Genomic DNA, 25506 nt, shown 5'->3' on the forward strand with positions numbered 1-25506 from the left:
GTTAGATTGGTACATCACTAGCCATAACAAGTTCAATACCTTGGTATCAGTATAACTGTAAGCAATGTCATTTTGAGACCGCTTGGTACTTTCAGCAGACTTGTATAAGATGCCGGTATTTCAAATATTTGGAAGTGACTCCTTTCTGCGGTGGATTATTAAGATTTGTGAATGCAATATAGCCAACTTTCCTGTTAATGCATGTCAGTAGACAGGACAGTACTGGTTTCAGTGGATTTGGGAATAAATCTTCTCTTCAGAATATGTGTCAGTAAATAAAGGATGACTTTAATGGATTGAGTACGCTCCAATAAGCTCCATAATTTCAAAGTACTTTAGCTAGACCCTACATGTATATCACTAGATATAACATGTAACTTGCTTTAAAGGGATACAGTTGTCAGAACTGCGCTAAACCGTTGTATGGGACCCATATGACCAATGGCAACACTATCTAAGGTACGATGGTGATTGATGAAAGTTACAACATGTCTGTCATAATCTACATCGTATAATTTAAATGTTGCAGCTATGATGATGAGGTGCATCTAGATATTGTGTATGACATACATTACTTGTAAACAAGATACTTGCACAGGTGCAGTTCCAACAACGGTTTCCCTTTAAGGTACAATGCACCTTAGGGACAGATATTCAGACTCAAGCAGCTCAAGTATTTACAATTTCTTTCTGATCCACCACTTGTAGAGGCTCATCTTGGAGTAAGAAAATATTCACTGACTTAGTTTTTCAAAAATTGAAAATTTTATTTTTCCCCTAGAGTTAACAGAGGGATGGTGGCCATTTTGAATTTGAAATGTTGGTAAATGTCAGTTTATTTGTTTCTCAAGTACCAAAATTTGCACAGCAACCCCTGATTTTCATTCTTGATTTGGTGGCAGGATGCTTGAAGGTTTAATTGAGGAAAGTTTGAGTAAGTCTTCCACTTTCCAGGTGCATGTACTATCTTAAGCGTGGATGGTATTCATTGATATAATCTCTCTAATTTCTAGTTCTTTGCTAGAAATGTTAGATTTCATTAGGTTGTAACAATAAGAGGCTCAGATATTTTCATTTCTGAAGGGACTTTTTTACCAGCATTGTATGCAACAACCGCAATATTTTACAAATGGAGTACATGTAGAGTTTGCTCTGATGGAATAGCCAAGTTTTGTTTGCATTCTCAATGCAAGCTACAACCGTACTCCAATTGTTACAGCTTGTAGTGTTCATTAAATGTAGACAATAACGTTTCAACTGAAAAACTACCACCATCACTGTCCACTATAAGACACACTGACAAAAATGGTTGATACCCAAAGCAGATACATACATGAATAATATCATGCTGTAAGGAAGAAACCTGGTCAGTGTAAAAACATTAGCAATTCTATTAACATATGGCTACAATTTTCACTGCTGTTATCAGTATGAATTCAAGTAACAATAGTGTAAGAGAAACAGGCTTAGAGTTGTAGTCTTTTTCTGTTGATCCAACCAAATCCTATTACACTCATTATATCCTACATGTACCTGTGTTTAAACTACTATTTATTACCAAAGAAAGGGTTTTGTTCCAGAAATTGTCGTTTCAAAACAGTGAACATAACAGTGTAACAGTAGAGTTATTAGGACCATCTACTGTAATACTATCTATTGCCAAAGTGTGATGTATATAGATTAGCTGAATGCTATGTATTACTTCCACAAATGTAATAATCTCCACAAATGTAATATCAACCACAATTGTAATAAAATGCACCCACAAATGTAATATCGCCCATAAATGTAAAAAAAATGAACCATAAATGTAATAAAACACCAACCACAAATGTAATAAATGGTAACCATAAATGTAATAAAAAAATCACCCATAAATGTAATACTTGTCAACCATAAATGTAATAAATCTATTTTGTCGTTGCAATTGAGGAATTAGCCCTTAAATATTTATCTATGTAATAAGGAAAGCAACTCAACACATTATTCATTTCTTAATTGTTTGCGTTTAGTGTGTTTTGCATATTTGAAAGTGTATTTTACGTTTCCCTGTTTTGTGTACAGAACTGATTGGTCATGGCGAGACACAGCTGTAATCTGAACGTCAGTGCAGTCTCTACTCCAGAGTGGGGAAGACTGTATAACACTACGATCCTTTAACGCCGTTTTTTCGAAAATTGCCGTACTTTCTAAATCAATTGCCTCAAATTCGTCTTCAGTGGATAAATTGTGTAGAATAATCGATAGATTGTCTGTATTCCTATGTTGTCCCACTTGAAGTTTGTTCCTTCACTAGGGATGCCAGGATGTCTAATTTTGTTCTACTGTGTTCAAGGTAGTGTTAGTATTGTTTTTTACTGGATTGAAATATATGTTCTCGTCAACATGTTTTGTGTCGTAAGTTTCTGTTATAAGGTTTTATATTTCTCTGTTATTTGTTCTGAGACATCTGTCATAAACTTTGTGTGGTATCACTGGTTGACGAGTTATTTTGACGCTTCCTTATTATGTAATTATCAGTGTCTAGAACTGCTGTTCCACTTCCATTATCTAACGGTTTGATCAGTACCTCGCCGTTTTCTGATAGCGTTCTCAAAGTATTCTATTCTGTGTTTCAGAAAGGAAACCTAGTTTCAGGAAAGTATGCAATAACATTACACTAGTCTTATTAAAGTTATTATTTACTCAGGGCATTGATAAACAAATGATCACATATGCAAGTTCAAGTTTATTACATTTATGGTTGAGTTTTATTACATTTATGGTTAATTTGTTTATTACATTTGTGGTTGCGGGTTGTTACATTTATGGTTGACTATTTTATTACATTTGTGGTTGATTTTATTACAATTGTGGTTGATATTACATTTGTGGAGATTATTACATTTGTGGAGGTTACAAATGCTATGTATTACTTTCACTGGTACAAACTTTCACCATTACAGATTTCCTGTCCTTCATCACATTATGAGTACTTTCTAACCATTATTATCCAGGTGTAATTATATGGTATGAAAAATGTTGAAAGCTAAAATTATTTGCATATTTTATATCCAGAGTATATTTCTTAATAGCCTGTTCCATTTTGCAGCCGTGTTTGCCATGTTGAAAAATAACTCTTGAAGAAGATATTTACAAAAACGTGTTTTGAAGGTTTACATTCAATTTGAGTGGTTTTACAGTCGTTTCTAGAAGTGATTAGAGTAAGCAAAGTGAGCAGAGAAATGCTATAGCATTAGCAGAATGCATATTTCTTAGCTGAACACCATCAATGTATGTGTTGTTTGGATGACATTGACCAGAGTAATTGCCTCAACAATAAAGCCAGCAGCTCACTGTTTGCTACAATGAGAAAATTATTTCAGTTTCAACTGCAATCACTAAATTAGTTTCCGTCAAATACTTTATTGCATTTTTCTGTTGATTGTTGACTTTGAAGAGTTTAATTTAACTTATAACTTCAGTTGTCATGCCAGTCTGATATTGTATGAAAAGTGGAATTGAAGAAATTGAATTATAGTTTCGCCTGTTTTTGGTCTCAATTGAAAATCCAATTATGCCTCTAGGTTTATCAAAATTTTTAGATTGTTAACATGTGTGGGAAGGATTATCTAGTTAGTTTGAAATTATTTTCCTCTTTTATGACTGGTACCCAACCACAGAATGTAACAAGAGATCTGTAAAATTGTTGTATTGCATGGTACTGTACATTTCTGTAATAATAGCCCAGTGGAAATATTTGGTGTATATTGCATTCCAGTTTTTACATGGTTTTCAGCTGACATAAAATCACACAGAAAGTATTTAATTTCCACCAAGTCCATGATACAGCTTGTAAGGGGAGAAGTTGGTATATTACTTGGGCTTTGTTTATATTTTCCCCACACGCTTTCACATCCATATAACAGACCAGGTTCCAAGCATTTACTATGGCCAAGTATCGTCATCGTCTTGGTACTTATATGAAAGTCAAAGTAAGATATCTCAATCCAGACCCATGACCATGATGATTGTAAATGATATCTACCCTGTTACATGTACACCACACATGTGCTGTGATCAATATTCAGCAAAGTAAAGTTGACTTCAAACTGAAGCACACCTACTTTTGTGCAATATTTATGCACAGTAATTAGAAAGAAGCTGCATTGTGTAAAATGTAGATCAGCTATTGATAGCGTGAAGGCACTTTAGATCTAGACCATCAGTGTTGTAACACTAATCTTGAGATGCTGTATAACTGCAATATGTAGAATTACTTCTGTGATTATAATAATAGCACCATGAGTAAATAGTGTTGATTTAATCATTGTAAACATTAAAGATAACCTGTGGTTTGAGTTTTCTTTTGTTATTTTATGTCCAGTCCTTTGCTTTCGGTTGAGTAATATGTTTGATAGCTTACATGAAGTTTTCCATCCTTGCATTGAGGGTTTCACCAAGTTTGTGTACCTCAATGCACCTGTTGTTATGTCCCAACAATGTAGCAATCAGTAATGCCTCTAGCTTTAACAGTGGGCTGTCCAACAGAGGTGGAAGGCCAGGCTTGTTCTTATCAAGATCTTCAGCATTTCTTATCATCTGATAAAAATTAGTGTTTGATTTGTGCAGGGTTGGCTGGAAATCATTCTTTTGTGGTCATCATATCTATATGCACCTGAAGTTCATCCATTGCAGCTCGGCATGACCCATGGGATGTGTTGCCATAAGAGATCAATAGAACAAAAATTTTCAGTAGTAAACAATAGCTGATTTGCCTTTGAATACTGAAGACAGTCTTTAGCATACACGTCATAGAACTGTGGGATACATCCTTAGCTATTGTCAACGGTGGTACCTTTTGTTTGCCGACATTGGTGTTGTATAAAAGCACCGCTTGGCTGGTAATTGACATTAGTGAACATTAAGTGTTATGGGGCGAAAGTTGCGCGTATATGGACGACCTATGCATCGTTTCAATCATCATGGAAAAGAGGTATATGCAAGGAATCCTCTGGGCGGTGCATTGCAGCATCAACCAACCCATAAAGTGATCATGTATGTCCAGAAACTTCAACTGGGAGAAGAAAGTGTAAGACCTTCATTACTTGTACTTCAGATCACGTCAAACCTATGGCAGCCTAATGAGCTCATGTATGACAGTACCACACTGCTTCCCTTCAAAATTTAAGATTCTCCTCATTCTTCAATGAGATCATACACACAGAGTTGGTGTCACTCTGTGTTTTGCGAACTGTAACTTGTTGATTCAGTGATGATGGTCTGTTGGTTGTGTCAACAACGACAGCTGCCCGAACATCTACTGTTTCTTTTGGGACCTTTCGGTAAGAACCCAAAGTTCTGACAGTGTTGATCCAATAACTTCATCAATATGTTGAATCCAGTTACAGATATAAAGACAGTATTTGTAACATTTAGCTGACAAGTTAAACACATTTGACAAAGTAGTTCAGAGGTTGTGTAGAATACAGGATCTCTAATTTTAATCTGGACGGACCTCACAAAGCCATTCCCTAGGTCACCTGATGCCACATTGGGAAGGTTAAATATGTGTCAAAATCTGACATAAAAACAAAAGTCACGAACTATTTGACCTTACTTTTACAAGGTAATTTTATTGAGTGAGTTGTCTTGAAATGATTTAATGCTCTGATGTCAGTCGCTCTAATACACACCAAACTTAGACCACACGAAAAAACTAGGTTTGCCCCTCCCACTCAATTTAGCTCTGTCTGAGTTTTAATGTCTCTGTCTCCCATAGATATTAATTAGTCTGTTACATGCCATGCCTTTACTGAACACCTGATTCTGGCAAAGTTTTCAAATCGCCAAGCTTGAATTATTTCAACAACCTGTACACCAAGCTTTGTTGGAATTTTCTCCCTATTATGTCTGTTATTGATTTCTTGTAGATCAGTGTACTTGGGTTGTCATGGCAGAATATGCTATGTATAATACCTTGACTAGGCCCAAGTACCCAAGTAAGCTGGACAACTACTATTCTAAGCTTATAAGTTGAACAATCCACTATTAAATGATACATAAATTGCTTTTCCTGTTGACTTTCCTGGCCTTAGTATTATTGAAATTTTCTAATTTGCCCAGCTGCATGCCATTATTTAGAAAACTATGGGCAGGTCATGCAGTGTGTGCAGTGTGCACTAGTACCATGATACTTTGCTGTGAAGACTGTGACTTTGTTGATACAACTACTTATCAGAAGTCTATTGTTTTAGTATTATTGATCCCTGTTTCTTTCCTGGGCTAACTTATTGAACCAAAATGAGCAGAAGAAAAAGTGTTAAACTGCCAGGACAGGTATGCTTAAACTTATTAACACGGGCAAAGTATTTGTGCTACTCTAATTTTTAAAAGGTTTCAATCAATCATTCAGCCGGAAAGATCCTACAAGATTTTGGTCAACATCTTTCAGTCATAAAGTGTGTGTGGGCTTCCATTTTAGAGGCAACCAATGAAACTGTGTCACTCGTAAGGTTTTGGTCAAGACTTCACTGGCTCTATAGTCAATGCATTTATCAATACTCTTCAACTTGTTGCCATGTCAAGAACTTCATGTAGGCTGTTTGTTGTCATTTACTCACTTGTGTTGTGTATGTTTACTTAACATATTAACTAGGCTTCAAGGATTCAGTTGAGATAGCTATCCTTTGATCTAGATTAATTGTCAGAATAGTGAGAAAATCACATATAAATTGAGGAGGGAGTGAAACCCAAGTTTTTTGTCAACAAGGTAAAGATTTCAGTAGTACAGTTTCTATACATCATGAGTTGAGAACGTGTGAATTAGACAACTACCTTTGATTGATATGATATTTGTCAGATTTAATGAACATATTCGATTTACTTACTTCAGACAAGGTGTTGTTCAAGAAGTAGGTTATCATTGGCAGTTACTAAGTTTCATGTACATCAAGTGTATTACTCCCTACACTGTACGTGTTTGTTGAACAGCACCCACAGCTTATAGCATAGACACACTATCATTCTTGTTTGATAATTAGCATACTTCAACTTGAACTGTTTGACTCAATGTCATTTCATGTGGATCAAATCAAGTTGTTTTACTTGTTTTGGTGTTGGTGTACCGTAGACGTTTCTAAACAATGAAAAACAGGCAAACCTTTGAAGAACTGCGTATTTACAGTGCTGGTGCCACTTGGTCTAAAGTTGTCTTAAAGTTCTCTCTATCAAACAATGTTTGATTTATGCAACAATGTGTGTGTGTTCTATGGTCAGATAAACAGCATTCTAAAAGTGTCCATTACTTGGTAAATCCAGATGAGGCAAATTTGACCGTTAGAATGAAATTGCAATATATAGTCTAGGAAGGCTTTTTGTTTTATTCTGTGTCTGTTTGCTAATGTTTGCATCTTATTTTTCATCTGTATAGAGGCCTACAGTAACTTCATTCTCTTCTCATCTGTCTCATTTTACTACGTGGTTACTAAGTCGGCCTTTAGGATGGGCTCATCAATTTTTCAGAATTTCAATTTTCTACTTCACCATAAAAGACTTTCAGTAATTTTTTTTGAAGATGCTTGACTTCTTTTGCTGTTGGCATGAAATTAACTCCTCCATAGAAACGGCACAGAAATAGTCTGTGTGTTATCATAAGGCAGTGTTCACTCATAGCTTGCTGGCCAACCAGCATAGGTGTTGTCTACATGAACTTTGATCATAGAGCTATGTTTTCAGGACTCTGATTTTGATGTTGGTGTATGATTCTGTCCAATAAGTCTATTTGCAAATTATCTCATTGTTCTCTCATTAATATGCCAAAAATAAATTTGTCTTTAAATTTAGCATACATTTTAAGAAATCACACGTGATTATATCGTGAACTCTAGAAAAGACCTACTAACAGCTGAGACTCAAACTCAAACAACAGCCACACATGCAACACTGACAAAATTTGTCATAATTTCTAATACCAGTAGTAGTTGTTGCAGCAGTGTCCTAATAACTGCAAACATGTTCTGTAAATAATTTATTTCAATTAAAGTGTGAGTTTTAGTTTGCATATCATTAGATGCCAAAGACTACCTGATTCAAATTACTAGCAGTTCATGCTTGTTCAGAAACTGGTTATGATTTTTAGCAATATCTAATGAGTATCATTTGAGGGGAAATTATCCTTTTTTTATTCTGTATTTTCTAATCAGATGGTTTGCAATTAGAAACCTCAACAATTGTGGTAATTGGAACTGAAAGTAGCAGCATCCTTCATGCTGTGCATGAAACAGTCTACAAAAAGCAAGAATTCTTAGTGGCACAAAGAAGAATTCTGTTTACCCTTGTTTGGGTGTGGGATCTCAGAGTTTATACAACTGTACCACAATGGTGTTCACGTAATGCTCAGAGACATGAATACTCATTTTAGAATGCCTTACAGCAATTTAGAGAGTTTTGTTAGTTAGGAGATGAACTAGATTTTGGAATGATTCCATCGCTATTCAAATTGAAGGTAGCCTTCTTTCTTCGTAAATGTATTCGTATCTATCAGTTTCCAAAGGGCATATCAATCAGGGGGATTTTCTTCAATTTAACCAAACTCAAAACCAAATGGGATGATAAGGAAAGTTAACTGTTCGAGGTTTGTGTGAAATTAAGCATGATAGATCGGTTGAAAATTGACACTGCACTATGAGATCAGACAGGCAAAGAATTAGATGTTATGTGAAAGTGGGCATGATATTGTTTCTTTTGTGATTATGTACAGATTTTGAATTTTAATTAAAGCTAATGCTGAAAATCTGTTTGAACATCAGATTTAGGCACCTTGTATTGAACAGAATGGTTTGATAGTAGAACACTAAGACTAAGAATAAATAACCAAAGCTAGGCCTTATTAAGGCCATTGATACCTGCATATAACAGACTATGGCCAAATTACAATGTGGGAGGTAACAGCTCAGAGTAAATATGCCAGATGTGGACTTGGTGATTTTGAAGACTTTTGGTATATGTAAGTGAAATAGGCTTAAAATCTATCCTACAGATCCTATGAAATTATGAATACACTAAATGATCTATGATTTAATACGGATATTCTCAACTCAAGTGCTGTCAAGTTAATTAATTGTGTCTGCATATTGACAAGTGCAATCTGTGTTCTTCACCATACAGTGCAAAAAAACAGCACTTACATTTGTGAATTTACCCAGCATTGTACCAAGTTCTTAACCATTACATGCATAAGTATGACTTAATTAAAATTTTGGAGCAATATCTATGTAAATACATTGATCATATGATTATCATTTTACTGTAAAGCCAAATATCTTGTAGTTATTAAGGTTTTGTGGCTGTTATTCTAGATATCACTCTGCCAAATACCAAATACAAACAAATTCAAGAATACTCTTTAGTAGCTTATTACCTGCATAAGATTTAGTGATGCCATCGCTGAGCATCATTGATATTCAAATGACATTTTATTCTGATGCTCTCAAATAAGCAGTTGTGCTGTCACTTGATGAAATGTTTCATTTAAATTTTGTAAAATGGTAAGCTTAGAGATATGATGTTCGTTTTCCTCAACAGTCAACGTTAAAATTATCAATTACATGATTTTGCAATAAAAATTAATGTGTGTTATCATTAATGATCTTATATTTCTATTCATGTAGACTATAACAGTAACATTTTAGATATAAATATTGGAATAATTCCCAATGAAATATTGAAAGACGGGTATTTAGTAAGAGAATATTCTTCTGTGGAAACGTAATCTTGGCAGGCAACGATCTGATGATATGCAGATGTACAATGTCCCAGGTAGTTGATAATATGATAAGGTTGCTGGAATCTAAGTTTCTGTTTTAAGGAGTTGATGATACCACAGTGCAAACCTATTCTCCATGGACACTGATGCATATAATCTCTTGAAGACAATAATTGATTCTTCTTCTGTAGTCCAGTAGAATAATTCTTCACATTAGATTGACTGTATAACACCGTTTGTGTCTTTGCAGAGTCCACGTGATGCACTTCATAGAAATGCTCTAGTTCATGAAAAATATAACAAAACATTAGCTCATAATGGACATGTAGGCAAGAGTAAAGGTTCCACCACAAAGAAGAATGGAGAAAATATACTGCCATCAGAGGTAGGCGCTACCCTAGTCTAGTCAACTGCAGTAGTGACCAGTCAATAATAATAATTTTTCCAACCTGACAATAATTGCTCATTAGTCGGTAATATTGACATGTCCCCAACATATGCTACTTCTTTTATCATTTTTCAAAGAAACACACAATGAGACATTTTACATATACGAGGTACTCACATGCTGTGAATTATGAATCACCTCCAATGCACAATTTGTGTACACAGAGATCTAGGAGTTGTTGGCATCAGTCAGCACCTCTTATTGGCATGGAATCAATGTCTATTTATCTTTACACAGCAAGTACTTCAAAATTACTGCACTTATCAACTCTTTACTCACTGTATAGATGCAATGTGTTTCAGCTGCATACTTTTATGTAATGTTTAAGTCAAAATGTGAAAATTTAATAAAGGAAATCCAGAACTGCAGCTAAAATAAATCATATTTTAATCACCACTACCTAGGCAGAATGTATTGCACATGTCTGTGTTTGTTTCATATGTGAAATGAAACAGAGATTAGAATCAGATAAAACAAGAATATAGTTTGAAATTAATTTTTAAGGAAATTTTGAATCCACTTGTAAGTTGTCAAGAATTGCTGGATAATAAATTAATTGTCAGTGAACTGAAAATCCGTAGTTTAATAAGATGACAGAGTTAAAGTAGGAATGCAATATATTGAATTATTATACCTCAAATATCCAGGTACTGTGATTGGCTGAGCCTCACTCACGTGATATAGAACAACAAGTGAAAGAACATGGCTTAGGTGATATAGCCCTGTCGCGTGCGCTGATATAGCCCTGTTGCGTGCACTGATATAGCCCGCTACCACATTCTGGAATACCCCGCGTCCTTTCTGCACGTACCACATCATCGCGTACATTTGCTTTGTATTTTCTGTAAAGCAGCTGCTTTGAAAAGGTACAAAAAATTTGCTTGACCTGAAGTACATGATGACGTTTAGTCCATTAAACGAGAAAAGCTTTAACAACATGCACTGTCTTCATTTTTAGATGTTAATTTAAGTTGACCTTCAACTTCATGTAGCATTGCAATCGAGCAATTTCACTGTGGCGAGTCTCGATCAGCATTTGACTGCATTATAAGTAAAGCTTCGAAAATAAAAGTGTTTATTCAGTGTAATAAAAAATTTAAATATAAAATAAATAAGAGTCTGATGCAGGTAGTGCTGCATCCAAATCTGCAAAAACAATGTACATGTTCCCTATTTGCTTTATTTGCATGTAGAAATAAAGGGTTGTTTCTGAGCACAAATAAATTAACACACATGTGTATGTGTATATAACATTTTCACCTTACTATTCACCAGAAAATGGCTCAACCTCAGTGTAAGCAATGGGTCAAACCAAACTATGGTGATAAAACTTTTAATTACGTGGTCTGATTTTAGAAACTTTTCAAATTTGAAAGATTACTATATACAGGAAAGGTGAGCCAATCCAGTAGGCAAAAGTAAGGACCACTGATGTTTGCACCTGACAGTACAGTACTTATTGGCCTTCAAGTCCAATTTGCAAGTGACATACTGCGATTAAAGGAATAAAAAAAGGACCAGACAAGATTGCAGGACGACTGCACTGCATTATCATTCTCCAAAAAGTATAATTATTCTCAAAAAAGATTTGCCCACACCTGATATGTGTTTGGAAATGAATTTCTTGACTTTAATGTTAATGCTGTAATTCTCTTCTACAGACAAAGTTACCACCGACATCAACTGGTACATCGTTTCCACAAATACAACAAAAAACAAGCAGCAATGTGGAATCACTACCACAACTCAACAATACATATGGCAATATTATGGGACAACAGCAAAATACAAGTAGACAAAGTACATACATGTAAGCAATTTAAATACACTATTATATTTTTATTTTGCTGATTAAAATAGGCAGCCAGGGCTCTTGAAATATCATCATAGATAATTTGAAAAATCTGCAAAGTAATAAAAAATTTTATCATCATTGTTCATCATCTTTATCATCTCTATCATTGCAATCGTCATCATCATTGGGGTGTTTTGTATCAAACTGTCAACAATTTTGGAGTGTCTCCAAGATCTCTTAGAAAACGGTTTGAAATATTAGGGCAACAGCGCACCGTGCACTTTGCTAGATATTGTGGGAGTCGAGACGCGATATATCCTACTGCTATTTAAAATGAAGATAGTATTCGTTCATACACAAATAAATTGACATTTTTTCACAGTAACGGCAGGGCCTGAAAACTTACGCTGGTCTGAGGCCCCAGACCAGTGATTTTTTATCCCGGACCAGTATAAAATCACCCCTAAAAAGTCCGCGGGGGAGGTTATTGCTTAATTAATTGACATGATATGATTAATGTCTTTGCATGCTACTAAACACTCTGAGATCAACATCTGTACCGAATTTCATCATATTTGGTGAAATATTTCTGGACACAGCACACTAATTAAGAAAGTTCATTAAATATGCAAATTAGCAATTAATTGACAAGATACTGCAGAATGTCTTTGTTTGCAATTACAAAACTTTGAGATCAACATCTTTACAAAGTTTCATCAAATTTGCTGCAGTCTTTTGAGACATATTTCCTTAATTACAGAAATTCATAAAATATGCAAATCAGCAGTTTAATGACATGAACTTGCAAAATGATTTTGCACACAGTTACAGCTTTGGTATATGAATATCTGTACCAAGTTTCATGACATTTGAGTCGGTATTTCTTGACATAGAATCAGAATCAGAATTATGAAAATTCATTTAATATGCAAATTAGCAATTTAATGACATGATCCTGCTAACTGTCTGTGCATACTGTTACAGCTCTGGTATATCAATATCTGTACCATGTTTCCTTAAATTTGAGTTGGTATTTTTTGACATAACACTCTAATTAAAGCTCTGTTATGTATACGTCTGTATGAAGTTTCATCAAATTTGAGTCAATATTTATTGAAATATTAGGGGAATTATGAAAATTCATAAAATATGCAAATTAGCAATTTATCCACACAATACTGACAATTGTCTTTGTGTGCTATCAGAGCTATGTGTGACTAATATGTGTACAAAGTTTCATCAAACTTGGTGCAGCCTCTTAAGAAACAGAGCTCTCTTTCAAAAATCACTAATTATGCAAATTAGCACTAATTATTTGTGCAACGCCCAAAACAATACACGTGCATATGTATGCAATAGTGTACTATCCTTGTACCATGTTTGAAAGGAATTGGCTCAGACATTTCCGAGATATCTGCGTGGACAGACGGACGGACACACGGATGGATGGAACCCAAACCATGAGTCTCCCTGGACTTCATCCGGGGGGACTAAAAATATAATTTTGCATTGTGAATGTGATCTATCATAGAATGACGTATCAATTTCCTATTGATTTGAAAGTATTGTCAATAAAATCTAACCAAATCATGTTTGCAAAGCCATTAAGATATCAATAGCTATGTCTAGAATAGTCTGTAATGTGTTTCTTTTGATTGTTTTATCACAACAGAGAAAGAGAAAATAGTGATAAAATAAGAAGAGATCCCAATGGACATAAACTACCATTAACGCCTAGTGGTAAGTTTCATATATCACAGTCAATTTAGTGTTCTCCCCAGGACGTTTAACAGGATCGGCCCTGATCCTTAATTTTTTTCGCCCGATCCTTTATTTTTCATGCCGATCCTGTTTCGTGTCCGCTGATACTCTTTAAATGTGGCTGAAGACCTATTGTTTCTTGGCGGCGAATTTGTCACTTTTATTTCAGCGAGCTTATCAAGTGTGAAACGGTTCTAATTTGGCAATAACAATGTGCCAGATAAAAAAAAAGGTTTATTCCATCGCCAAAATGTGTGAAATGATTAGACTGTTCTCCTTTCATGTTGATGCTTTAGGTGTTCTACACACGATGAGGCAGGGTTATCGGGTACAAAGCACCCAGTGTCGCACTTGTCTGTGCCGAGGAGAATAAATGGGCCGACCGTAGTGCAAATGAACATCGGCTAAGACAGATGAAACTTAATTTCAAAAAGCATGAAATGTGTTAAGCTGCCGATCGTACAGACAACGGCCATTTTATACAATGGACAAAGAGTATACTCTATGAAAGGCTCGGTGTTGCATTTTTGCCAGCAGGGACTCAGTCAAAGTATCTATACTGTAGGCAACTTCTGTTGCCGCCAATGTCTCGTACTTGTTAGGATCCAAAGGTCAGGAAAAGTGATTTCGATCAGAAGTGGCTGAAATCCTACGGTTGGTTAAGACAAACATCAGATGCAAAAAGGTATTGTCGTGTATTCGGATTGTTGCGTAGCCATTTCGAGATCTGTGTATGTCAACATGGCGTTGAAGCCATGTGTGTCACCCCGTGTCACGCATTTGTAACTTTCATGGAATTGTTCAGTTGACTTTGAGAAACAGTTGCACTTGATCAAGTTTAAAAACCCATGACCCGTTTTACAATATTCAAGGCACCATGAAATGAAATAAAAAGGAACTGCATGAGCTAAAATAATCATTCATGTGATCATCTGAATACAACAGCTATGTATGTACGGTTAGGGTATACCGTATAGGTTCAAAGGTCGCGTTTGATCAAGTGTGCTCCACACAAACATGCACACATGCATGGTGGCCGACGACGCGCAGTTGTCGAAGTTTTGTATGTTTGTCGAAGTAGAAGTCGATGCAGTTGCAAATCTTATTCTTGGAAATACCTGGTGTCAATTTTTTCGGGCTTCTCTTTATTATGAATTGAGTTTTAAAGTCAACATATTTCTCTGCAGGCATGCTCTGCTGACTCCAAATTGTAAGTGCAATATTCAGTCCTGTATGAACTTGTTCGTGTAACTGTTTTGCTATGGATGTTTAAAAAAGACGTCCATGGTTTTTGCAATCTGGCTACAGACAAACATGTAGTAACAGAGGATCACATAAAACATCTGATTTTGAATGTTATTCTAGAGAGAACTGGAAGACTTTGGATGAATATATGGATGTAATATATGAAGTGCTTAAAGTGAGGTTTAAATAAACAAATGCATTAAAGATTTTACTCTTTCCTTTTATTGTGGGATTTTTGCTGATGCTATGGAGTGATGTGTGTATTGCACAAATAACATAAAATTTACATAATTATTGTTAAGCAAATTAGCCGATCCTGTTTCAGAAATTTCTCGGGAGAACACTGCAATTTCAGAATATTGGTAAATCTTGTGTTATTTATTTCTCTAGTACAAAATTTGCACAGTGACTCCCAATTTCTATTCTTGATTTTGAAAGTGAATGGTTGAAAGATTCCTTGAGGAAACTGTGCAAATGTTTTAGTCTTTCATTTTCAAGGCGCATACTACCATAATATAAATTATTGCCAAAGCATTTAAATATTTTAAAAGTCAGAACCTGTCAATAATTTTGGAAAAAAGACAATGATTGCCTCTATTGTTCTCTAATTTACAGAGACTCTGTTTGAATGCCTTTACATCAAAAAGTCTCACAATTTGATTTTCTCATAGCATTCAGTGCTACGACTTACATATATCTGCTTACAGAAGACAATTTCTGTTGAATTACATGGTGGGCAGTATTATGCCAGAGTCACGTTTTCCCATCCTGCTGCTTGGGGAACTCCTTTTACACACATTGCCACTATGCTGAGCTATGATGACTGATACTGGGCGAGTGCGATACAATAGCTGTCATAAGTCAAGGAAAACTTGCTTCATTTAAATGGGAAATATGTTTTATTTTGACATTTTCATGCAGAAAAATTGTATGTACTTTCAGGGTGAATACATGGCGTCTTTGAAATATTGAATATCATGTAGCCTACATTGTGCAGGGCTTTCGGTGATGTTTTCAAAATATTCACAAAGAAAAAGAGAAATCTTTTGTCACTTTTTAGGTCAAAAAATGAAAAAAATTACTTTTCTCTATGACATATCCAAGTCAGTGTTAATGCATGGTGTTCATGACTACTCGTCAATTTCCCTTCGCAGACTCTGAGCTCTACCAACAAATGATAGCCTTGTTTCTTTTGTGATCATGTACCATTTGATCTACGTCAGAGAACAAAAAAAAAGAGAAAAACACATTTCATCTCAGACTCACAAGAAGGTCACTGTGCCTAGTGATATAGAAAATCATTATAAACTGATTTCAAGACCCAACAATAATCATTGCAAAGTGCACCATTATTGTAGTTAACATATTGTGTCATTGCTATAAAGATAATTGTAAATTTTTAATCATTTGAATTTTTTGGCAGGAACTGCATCTTGTCATCAGAAAATTCAATATGGCTATCTGTATTTTGAAGATTTTCTATTTCAAAGTTGTAAGAAAAAAGTTACAGGTCATATGCGTTGTTTTATTTGTTACATAACTGGCTAGTTCAAAATATAGATTAGAATATTGATCAACTGGATGGAGAAATACGAATGTTTACATTGATGTTGAGATGGGAGCATACCATCAAAGGCGTAACCGTGGCTATAGTATTCATTTCATTAAAATGCTAAATCAAGACACTTTTTGAATTTTCATGAAGAGCAGCTGGAAGCTTTTAGGTTCATTAGGATTTTTTTCTGGAGATTTCACAAGAATTACTATAAAAATCTATCAAATTGATACAATGAAGATTGATTGCACACAAATATTTAATAGGATTACTTGTTAGAGAATATACCTTCAGTGAAATTGGACAGAAAAAAATTATGATATATACATGTATATATATATATATATATATATATATATATATATATATATATATATATATATATATGTATATATTTACATATGTATATATATATATTGATGCTTAAAATATTTCAAGGTTTTATTATTGAATTGAGTGCGCATATACTATAGCTCATAATATACATACGGTAGTGAGATGAAGTCAACCATTTCCTTGTGTTTTGTAAAATAAAGGATGAGAATTAGCATCACAGATAATTAATCAGATATTAAAATAAATTGTGAATTTTGTAAATCTATTGAATCGTTTGTTACTACTAATTTTATCAAATTTGAAATTGTAAAAACATTGGTTATTTCTATTATAAAAGGAACCGTCATGCCAGACGATTTATCACAGAGGTAAAATTTCCCATGATTCAACAGGCACAGATTTCTCTGAGTCATTGTCCAAAGTGTGTTTGGTTGAATAAACAGCTTTTAATTTTAAAATCTTCAACAGTAAACCTTACATGCACAATGGTTGAGATTTGAAGGGACAAAGGACAGAGGGTCCCTTGGTTATGATTAGTTTTCAGGTGACTGTAAATTGAAATGATTGAAACATACTGTGACCAGGATGCAATGGACTGTGCATGGTGTAGTGTACTTTTAATGCAGTAACTAAAGCTAAAGTGAATGGGCAGACATTAATAATGCATAGTACTTCCCATCCCATTCTATTATGAAATGAATTACTGCAGCTTTGTAATACTAGGCATGGTGATTAAGATAAAAGGCATTTTGACAACTGAGTGTTGTAATGGATTTTCCGTTTCTATGATGAATGACCAGTGTTACAAAAGTGCCATTTGTTGCTTATGATTATTTATAAGTGCTCTGAAATAGATTCCCATGAATAGCAATAAAGCTTTCCATTACGTTAATGATGGCACAAATTTAAAGTGACTTTTGCAAAAAGAACCCCCAACAGATGATGAACTAGACTACCTATACTGTCCATGAAGGACCTCTTAAATACAGTTTCTTTTATTGGTACATCATCTTGTCACTTCAATTATTGTTCTTATACAGTTGATTTAGAAAACTCAAAAGTAAACTTGACAGTGAACACTTCAACATCAAAGAGACACTTAGGGACTTTGTTTCTTTCTAAAGTATGAGACTTTGATTCAGGAATTGTCATGAATTGAAGATGTTTTAAATCATTATACATTTGTAGTTCTATCATTTCAAGATGAGCAAGACTTAAATGTGTGTACTTTCAGATAGCATGTTTGAGAAGTGTCTGCATTACATACACACATAATGCTGTCTGATTATCGCTATTGTGATATCACTTTATGGCTTTGTTGTTTTCTGTTCCAGAGTCATTAAAGTTATACCGAAGTAAACTAACAGCGTTTGAACAAAGTGAAATACTAGACTTTCCAGAAAATTGGTTCTTGGGTTTAGAAGCTAAGAAAGTAGAAGGTGTACAGGGGGCATCACAGAATAATGGCTATGATGATGAAAACGGGTCCTATATTAAGGTAAGTTTGAGAAATGCAAATTACTGCTAAAAATCATTGTGCATTTGTCAAAACAAAGGTCTCATCATTACCATGTACCGGTAAATGTTTGTTTTAACCTGACACAAATCTTCAGAGTTTGCTTAGTCATTGCTCTTTCCATAGTTACACAGACAGTCCTTGGTTCAGGTTGTTGCATAGCCAAATTGTCAATGTTAATGAGAGACATTAAAATAATAACTCTCTGTCAACGTTAGTGTATATTTCATCCACCAATGTATTCAATATTACGCAATGCCATGTTTTCATTATGCCTGATTAAATCTGAAAGTGAGAAGAATTCTTGAAGGCAACAGAAAAATTCAACATTATCAACCCCAAAATGGACTTGTTTTTAGCTCATATTTGGTGTTTATATAAATACCAAAAAAAGCTTATATGGTGAGTCGGTGGCGTCTGTATGTCTGTATATTTGTGGGTATGTATGTGCGGATGTATGTCCGTCACACACAAAAGCTCCCATACCGCCTAAGCTACCATCTCAGTATTTGGTGTACAGGTAGATGCAGGGGTTGAGATGTGAATTTGTTCAAATGAACACGTCAGTGTCAAAAATGTGCAAATGAGGTAAGAAAAAGGGAAATTCTGCAAATGTTCATAAGTGGTCGCATGCCACAGGATACTCCACTGACCTGTAGTCATTTCCTGTCATAGTTTATGAACTGTTACATATTAACAGACCTGCTCAAACTAAGGGACAGACCATTAGATCTTGGGAGGGGGATGGTCACAATGAAATTGTGAACATTTTTTTTACAATTGTAAATTTCTAAAAAAAAAATTTTCCAAATGAGAAAAGCTGTGCTAATTTTTTTTACTGAGTAAATTTTCAGATTTATAATTTTTTTTAGTTTGATGCTGTCTGAGGATACAATGTACATCCATATCACTAGCGCAAATAAGATTGAGTGCTGTAACTACAACATACATATGGCCCAGTGATTTATATTGCTGATAGATTTCGCGAAATGTTGCAGATCATCTTTTGACAAGCTGAGAAGCTGTTTGCAAAAAATGTGGTGAAATTTCAATATTTGTGTTTTTAGGGCAATTTTTGCCCTTTTTTGATCAAAACATCTATTTCTCTGTAGCAGTATGTCAAACTTCTGTCATTCTTGTTTTTCTGGTTTAAATACTTCTTGTTGTTTTTCTGGTTGTACTGTGCAGAAATCATTGTCATAACATCAACGTAGAATTTTCCTGCACTGAACAGATAGAAACAACATTTATTGTTGATCTTTGGTACTGGTATGTACCAATTCTGATCAAATTTGAGCGACACCGTATAATTGCGGTATTTTTACTTCTGGCTGTGATTTACATTAAAAAAAGACCATTTTTATGTCATTAATATGTTGTCAGTAATAGAATATAAATTAAGCCAGTGTGATCAGAGCAGCAGCACAGAAAGTGCTTTAATCAGCCGTCTGTCTAGTGTAGTCATCAAAAACTTCAACAATTTACGGTAGCAACGGTGGAATTAAGTGATGAGCTTGTGTTAGATGAAGTTAATGAGAGTGCCAACAGAATGAAATTAAGAAATTCCTTAGCACTGTGGTACATAGCTGTAGCAACTGTACTATAATATCTAGACAGTGCCTTGCTCAATCAGCCATGGTTCACCAATCAGAAGACTCTTTCCCCCCTTGTTGAACTTGTTTCATATGCCTAACATTGGTATGTCATGGTCAGCTATATGATAAATGGTGTTGTGTTTGCAGCAATGACAGTTTGTGATTGACATGGTATCCTAGCTTTCTTGCCACCAAGGATATTCTTTTTATATGTGTAATGAGAATTAAGTCATTTTGGTGCATGTTTTCAGTCTCAGGAATGCTTTTATTGTGTAACTAAATAAATTAGCTCCAGACTGACAGTAAACTTTGCACATGTACAGTGTATGTTTACATGTGTGAATGTACAACCCTGTACCTTGATGTGATGCAATTGAAATCTATTGATATATCTACAATCCACAAATTGCTATAGTTACTTTATTATGATTGCAAATAGAAAATTATTCTCTGTTGTATGATGTCAATAGAAGTTGTCCCTACATCTTCTGGAAGGCTCACACCAAAGGAACTTTTCAATAATGGGAAAAGTTCTACTTAATGTTTGGAATTGATTTTATTCTTATTCAGTGTTCAAGAAATATGCATTTCAGCATTGACATTTTTACAAGAGCGAGAGAGAGAGAGAGAGAGAGAGAGAGAGAGAGAGAGTGTGTGTGTGTGTGTGTGTGTGTGTGTGTGTGTTTGTGTAAATATTTTGAATTCATTACAAAGTGGAAGGACATATTCAATGCATAAGTATTTAAGTATTTACTCTTATTCAGTATTTTAAGAAATATTCATTTCAGCATTGACATTTTTACAAAGAGAGAGAGAGAGAGAGAGAGAGAGAGGAGAGAGAGAGAGAGAGAGAGAGAGAGAGAGAGAGTGTGTGTGTGTGTGTGTAAATATTTTGAATTCATTACAAAGTGGAAGGACATTAATGCATAAGTACTTAAGTATTTGCATCCAGTGCATATCACTTGCACTAATTTCCACGGTCACACAGGCAATATTCAGTCAAGAAAAGAAAATATGAAATATAAATTTTTCACATATCCTTTCCAAAGTTCCATTTTTTCACGCATATAGAGGCCGTTTTAAATAATAATGCTCCAGTTAAACAGTATTGAAGACATCGTAGCTAGTTGGATTCATCTACAAGTACCTACCAGTATATGCCTTATTTCGTAGTGAACAGGTAACATGCAGCTTTGCCCTTTTAAGAATATAGTATCCTGCAATCTACAAGGATTAAAGAAGTGTTCCAAAATCTGTAAGAAACATGATTTATTAGGCATGCAGCTGCATTGTAAATTTTCTGTTCTATGTGATTTCAGGTGCTACATGATCATTTAGTGTATAGGTATGAGATATTTGAAGTCATTGGTAAAGGGTCCTTTGGTCAAGTTGTCAAGGCATTAGATCATAAAACAGGCCAAATGGTTGCAGTTAAAATGATTAGGAACAAGAAAAGGTAAGATTGGAATGTCCCTTCCCTGCTATCACCACTACTTCTCATGAATATTTTGTGACTTAATACACTGATATTTCTGTGAGTGTTTTCTTGTGTCTCCTGTCCTTGATATGTGAAATGGATTGATTTCGTAGAGATCTGATTTAGAATCCATCACACAATGATTTGTGCTTGGATTACATGATTCCAGTTGTGGTTATCATATCTGTTCACATAAATATTTGGAAAAACAGTACAAATATCAGAGCAATGGTTTCACTAGTAATTCAATGCAACACTTGAGTAGCATATTTGTAACATGTATACTTTGATGGCAAAGCAGAATTTCTGTATTTCAGACCATTTCTACTGTCAGTACAATTTTAGAAGTAATTTATTTTAGAAGCAAACAGTATAATTGACAGCCAGACAGTGTACTGATTGTATAAAATGGTAGAGATTACACTGATACATACAGGTAACAATTCAGCTTTGCTGTGCCTTGAACTTCTCACTGATCCCATTTTGTGTCTCAGCCAATAATTTCTGCATGCAGTCTCTAAACCCTGTTTGTTATCCACATCTTTTTTACAAAGGTTTCATCATCAAGCCTTAGTGGAAGTGAAAATTCTAGATGCCCTCAGAAGGAAAGACAAAGACAACTCACATAATGTTATACACATGCTAGAGTACTTCTATTTCAGAAATCACTTATGTATTACCTTTGAACTCATGGGGTAAGTTATTAAACATTCTATTGTCAATAATTCTTGTTATAATTAGTGGTGAGTCTAGTTCAAAATAGTTTAGCTTACTGACTGAAAATTTTAATTCTCAGCTCTTGTTGTCATGATTGGTTGACCTCACTGTTAAAAAATATTTGAAGAAAAACATAAAATCTCTACCTAGTAATAATTTAATGTGCAAATTGAAATAGAATGCGTTTAGTTGTTTCATAATTTGTATTCCACTGCAAATTACCAAAGTATTTAAAAGATAAGTTTTCTTGATTGGTTTCTGTTTGTTCAATGTAGCTTTAAGTCAATAACACAACAGCAGTACAAGGTGAAAGGGAAAGAAATTGTCACATATAACGTATCAGCTTTGTTGGCCTTGTACAGGTTACTGTGATCTGTTTCTGTAGAGTATAGCCGTGAGAGAACGGTAAACTTGTATTAGAGACAATGTTTGTTGTGTGTCCAGGTGTATTTATTGAGTATAGCATATGAAAGCCATATGCATTGTAGTTCCATCTCATATGGGCGTGATAGCTACATTGACAGAGAAATGAAACACTGTTGGATTGAATGGTGAACAATATGGAACACAATTGACAATCTATAATGATAGCGTCAAAGTGTAGAATTATTTGTTGAAGGATACAGCTAAGTTTCAAAGAGATTCAGAAACCTTTGTAAAGGAATATTGAGTATCACTATTTGTGTGAGTGGTTTGTTCAATCTTCTTCTTATTGAAACTGGCATTTCAATGGCAAGGAAAAAAGTATCGTGCCTATGAACTAAAGCTGTTCAAACCCAACTATCCATTGACCATGCCGTTTTGAAACCGCGTGTGATCTTGTGAAGATTTAAAAGTTGTTTCTGTCAGATAGTGTATTTCAAAAAAGATAATTGTTTTCAGATTTAGCAAGCAGCAAATTGAGTCCATGGTTGATGAAAGCAAGTATGCAACAGTTTTAGTACAATGTATTAAAAAACCAGGTCTCTTCAAGATATCTAGGAATGTGTTGTAAGAAATTTTACATTTCCAGATGATATATGAATGTAAGCTATAACTACCAATTGGTAAAGATAACAAGTGCTGGAGTGTTATTTTTGCCACAGTCTCAGTTTGTTATGTTTTCTTTTAAAGTACAGTCCCTTTTCAAAAACAGTAGGGAGTCATTTTCAACAAATGGAATGTACCATTCATTTTCAAGCATATCATTTTGCCCTGAAGTCTCAGATGTAAATAAGTGTTTCCAAAACACTAATACTCTAGTCTCACAATATTTTTTTTAATGTCAGTGGGCACATACTGATCCATCTACCACAGAGAAGAACAAAATGAAGTAGAAATCCTCCTACAATACTTACTTGGCAATTAGTGTAATGTCCGTATGACCATCATCATATTCGTAGCGCTTTTTTCATTTGAACTTCCTGCCAAGAAGTTTCCAAATCTAACTGCATCATACATACATTTTCTCTTTTCAGAATGAATTTATATGAACTTATTAAGAAGAATAATTTCCAGGGATTCAGTGTTGCCTTAATACGAAGATTCGCTTATGCACTTCTTCTGTGCCTTCAGCTTCTCAACAAAGAAAAAATAATTCATTGTGACATGAAACCAGAGAATATATTACTTCGTCAGAAAGGACAAAGTCAAATCAAAGTCATAGACTTTGGTTCAAGCTGCTATGAGCATCAGAGAGGTGAGAATTTGTTGTTGCTGGTGCCTGGCAATTAATGCATCGTCTCAAGGTCATGATTTTAAATCTTTGGAAACCATAGAAACATTGCAGATTGCCGCTTTGCCTGGAGAGGGCGCTTTTCAGATTCTAATCATCAGCAAGGCCAGGGGTAGATATTTTGGACTTACCAACTTCTATATTGAATATTGTCTTAATTTAGGATCTGTGTTGTACTATTTCAAAGCAATTCATGACATACTGATCACTGCATTATTTGCTTTCTTTTCTCAGTATATACATATATCCAGTCCAGATTTTATCGTTCACCTGAAGTCATACTTGGCTTACCGTATGGTATGCCAATTGACATGTGGAGTTTTGGTTGTATACTTGCTGAACTATACACAGGCTATCCACTCTTTCCTGGTGAGAATGAAGTTGAACAGTTGGCATGTATCATGGAGGTAACTCACTTTAAAGTCATTGCAATGCCTTCTTACACGTGTTACAATCACCTAATACTCTTTCTTTTCTTGGCAGATGTAATCTCCTAGTAATTGCAAATTAGTAATCTAGATTACCATACTGTAGGACTTGAGAATGTTATCTGAAGGTTTGAAGAAAGTAATCATTTTGCAAATTACTGTGGTAAATGTTGCATCCTTGAGAAGTAATTACAGGTCTTGAAAATTTGTTTTTAAACTCACTTGCCATGGAGGAAATGAATTTGCAATTTCATTTGCCCAGGGTCCAAACATCTCTTGCCCTTAGTTTCAAATACTAGCGTTGGAAACTACCGCCCGTCCTCCCGTCCGAGACGGGTAACTTTTCAGTCGGACGGGAGGAAAATTGTACTTCCACGTCCGTGTGTCGGGCTCTCGATAGTAGCCCATACGGCATACCCAGTAATCTCATCGATCAGCTGCTTCTAGATGTTGTGTAAAATAAAACGAAATGTAGTATACCAATACGTCCGACTTCGACGCGCTTATGCTACTGAAACTGTGCAACTGTGTGACGCCGGAACGCAATGCAAGCGAGACATGTAAACACGGGTAAACAGGAAGTCGCTCATACTAGTAAATCTCACACTAAGCGAGATTTGCGCAATATCAGCCAGTGCTATAAATATAAAGATATTAAGGAAAGATATAAAGATATAAAGGATATAAAGGAAAATGAGGGCAACTCCACACATCGGCTCTACCAAGATTGCTTAGTACTACGATATGGTGAATAAAAGGATCATTGCATTTATTTTGTGTGGAATACATGGCAAGATACCGGTGAATCGATAGTGCTTTGACCCTAGTCATGTGATTTGGGTCCCCGATAAACCGGTTTGTTGATTGAGTGATTCGTCTTAACGGTGTTTCGGAACCAAAAATGGGGTTCCTTCATCAGTCGCTCTCTTGTTACCTTCTCGTGTCTATTTATAGACAGAGAAGGTATTAGAGTTGAAAACCAGTATGCTGCTGTCAAGTACTTCCGTCTGTCAAGACTTCCGTCTGTCAAGATCCGTTGACGTTATGCCATTGTGATGGGTCATATCATAAACTGGTGGGGTGTTCATGCTCAGGTTGAGGTGTGTGGAGAACGATTTTGAGCTATGACAAAAATCAAAAGGGACTTAGCGGCATAGCCACAGTGTTAAGCCTT

At 35.0% G+C, this 25506-nt stretch overlaps 1 protein-coding gene across 7 annotated transcripts in view; it reads left to right on the forward strand.

Moving 5' to 3' along the window:
* The window catches only part of LOC139116293 (dual specificity tyrosine-phosphorylation-regulated kinase 4-like), a 110894-nt gene that overhangs the window by 72114 nt on the left and 13274 nt on the right, over positions 1–25506 (forward strand). For 4 of the 7 annotated variants that reach the window (XM_070678911.1, XM_070678910.1, XM_070678913.1 and 1 more), the window contains 8 exons: positions 9996–10130; positions 11855–12003; positions 13661–13728; positions 18220–18383; positions 21316–21452; positions 22028–22168; positions 23648–23868; positions 24139–24311. In XM_070678911.1, the coding sequence (XP_070535012.1) occupies positions 9996–10130; positions 11855–12003; positions 13661–13728; positions 18220–18383; positions 21316–21452; positions 22028–22168; positions 23648–23868; positions 24139–24311 (1188 nt within the window). Of the gene's footprint in view, positions 1–4864; positions 5072–9995; positions 10131–11854; positions 12004–13660; positions 13729–18219; positions 18384–21315; positions 21453–22027; positions 22169–23647; positions 23869–24138; positions 24312–25506 lie in introns of those variants that run through there. The other 3 variants (XM_070678909.1, XM_070678915.1, XM_070678916.1) reach the window with 3 other exon arrangements.

Source organism: Ptychodera flava, chromosome 17, assembly GCF_041260155.1.
Source record: "Ptychodera flava strain L36383 chromosome 17, AS_Pfla_20210202, whole genome shotgun sequence".
NCBI lineage: Eukaryota > Metazoa > Hemichordata > Enteropneusta > Ptychoderidae > Ptychodera > Ptychodera flava.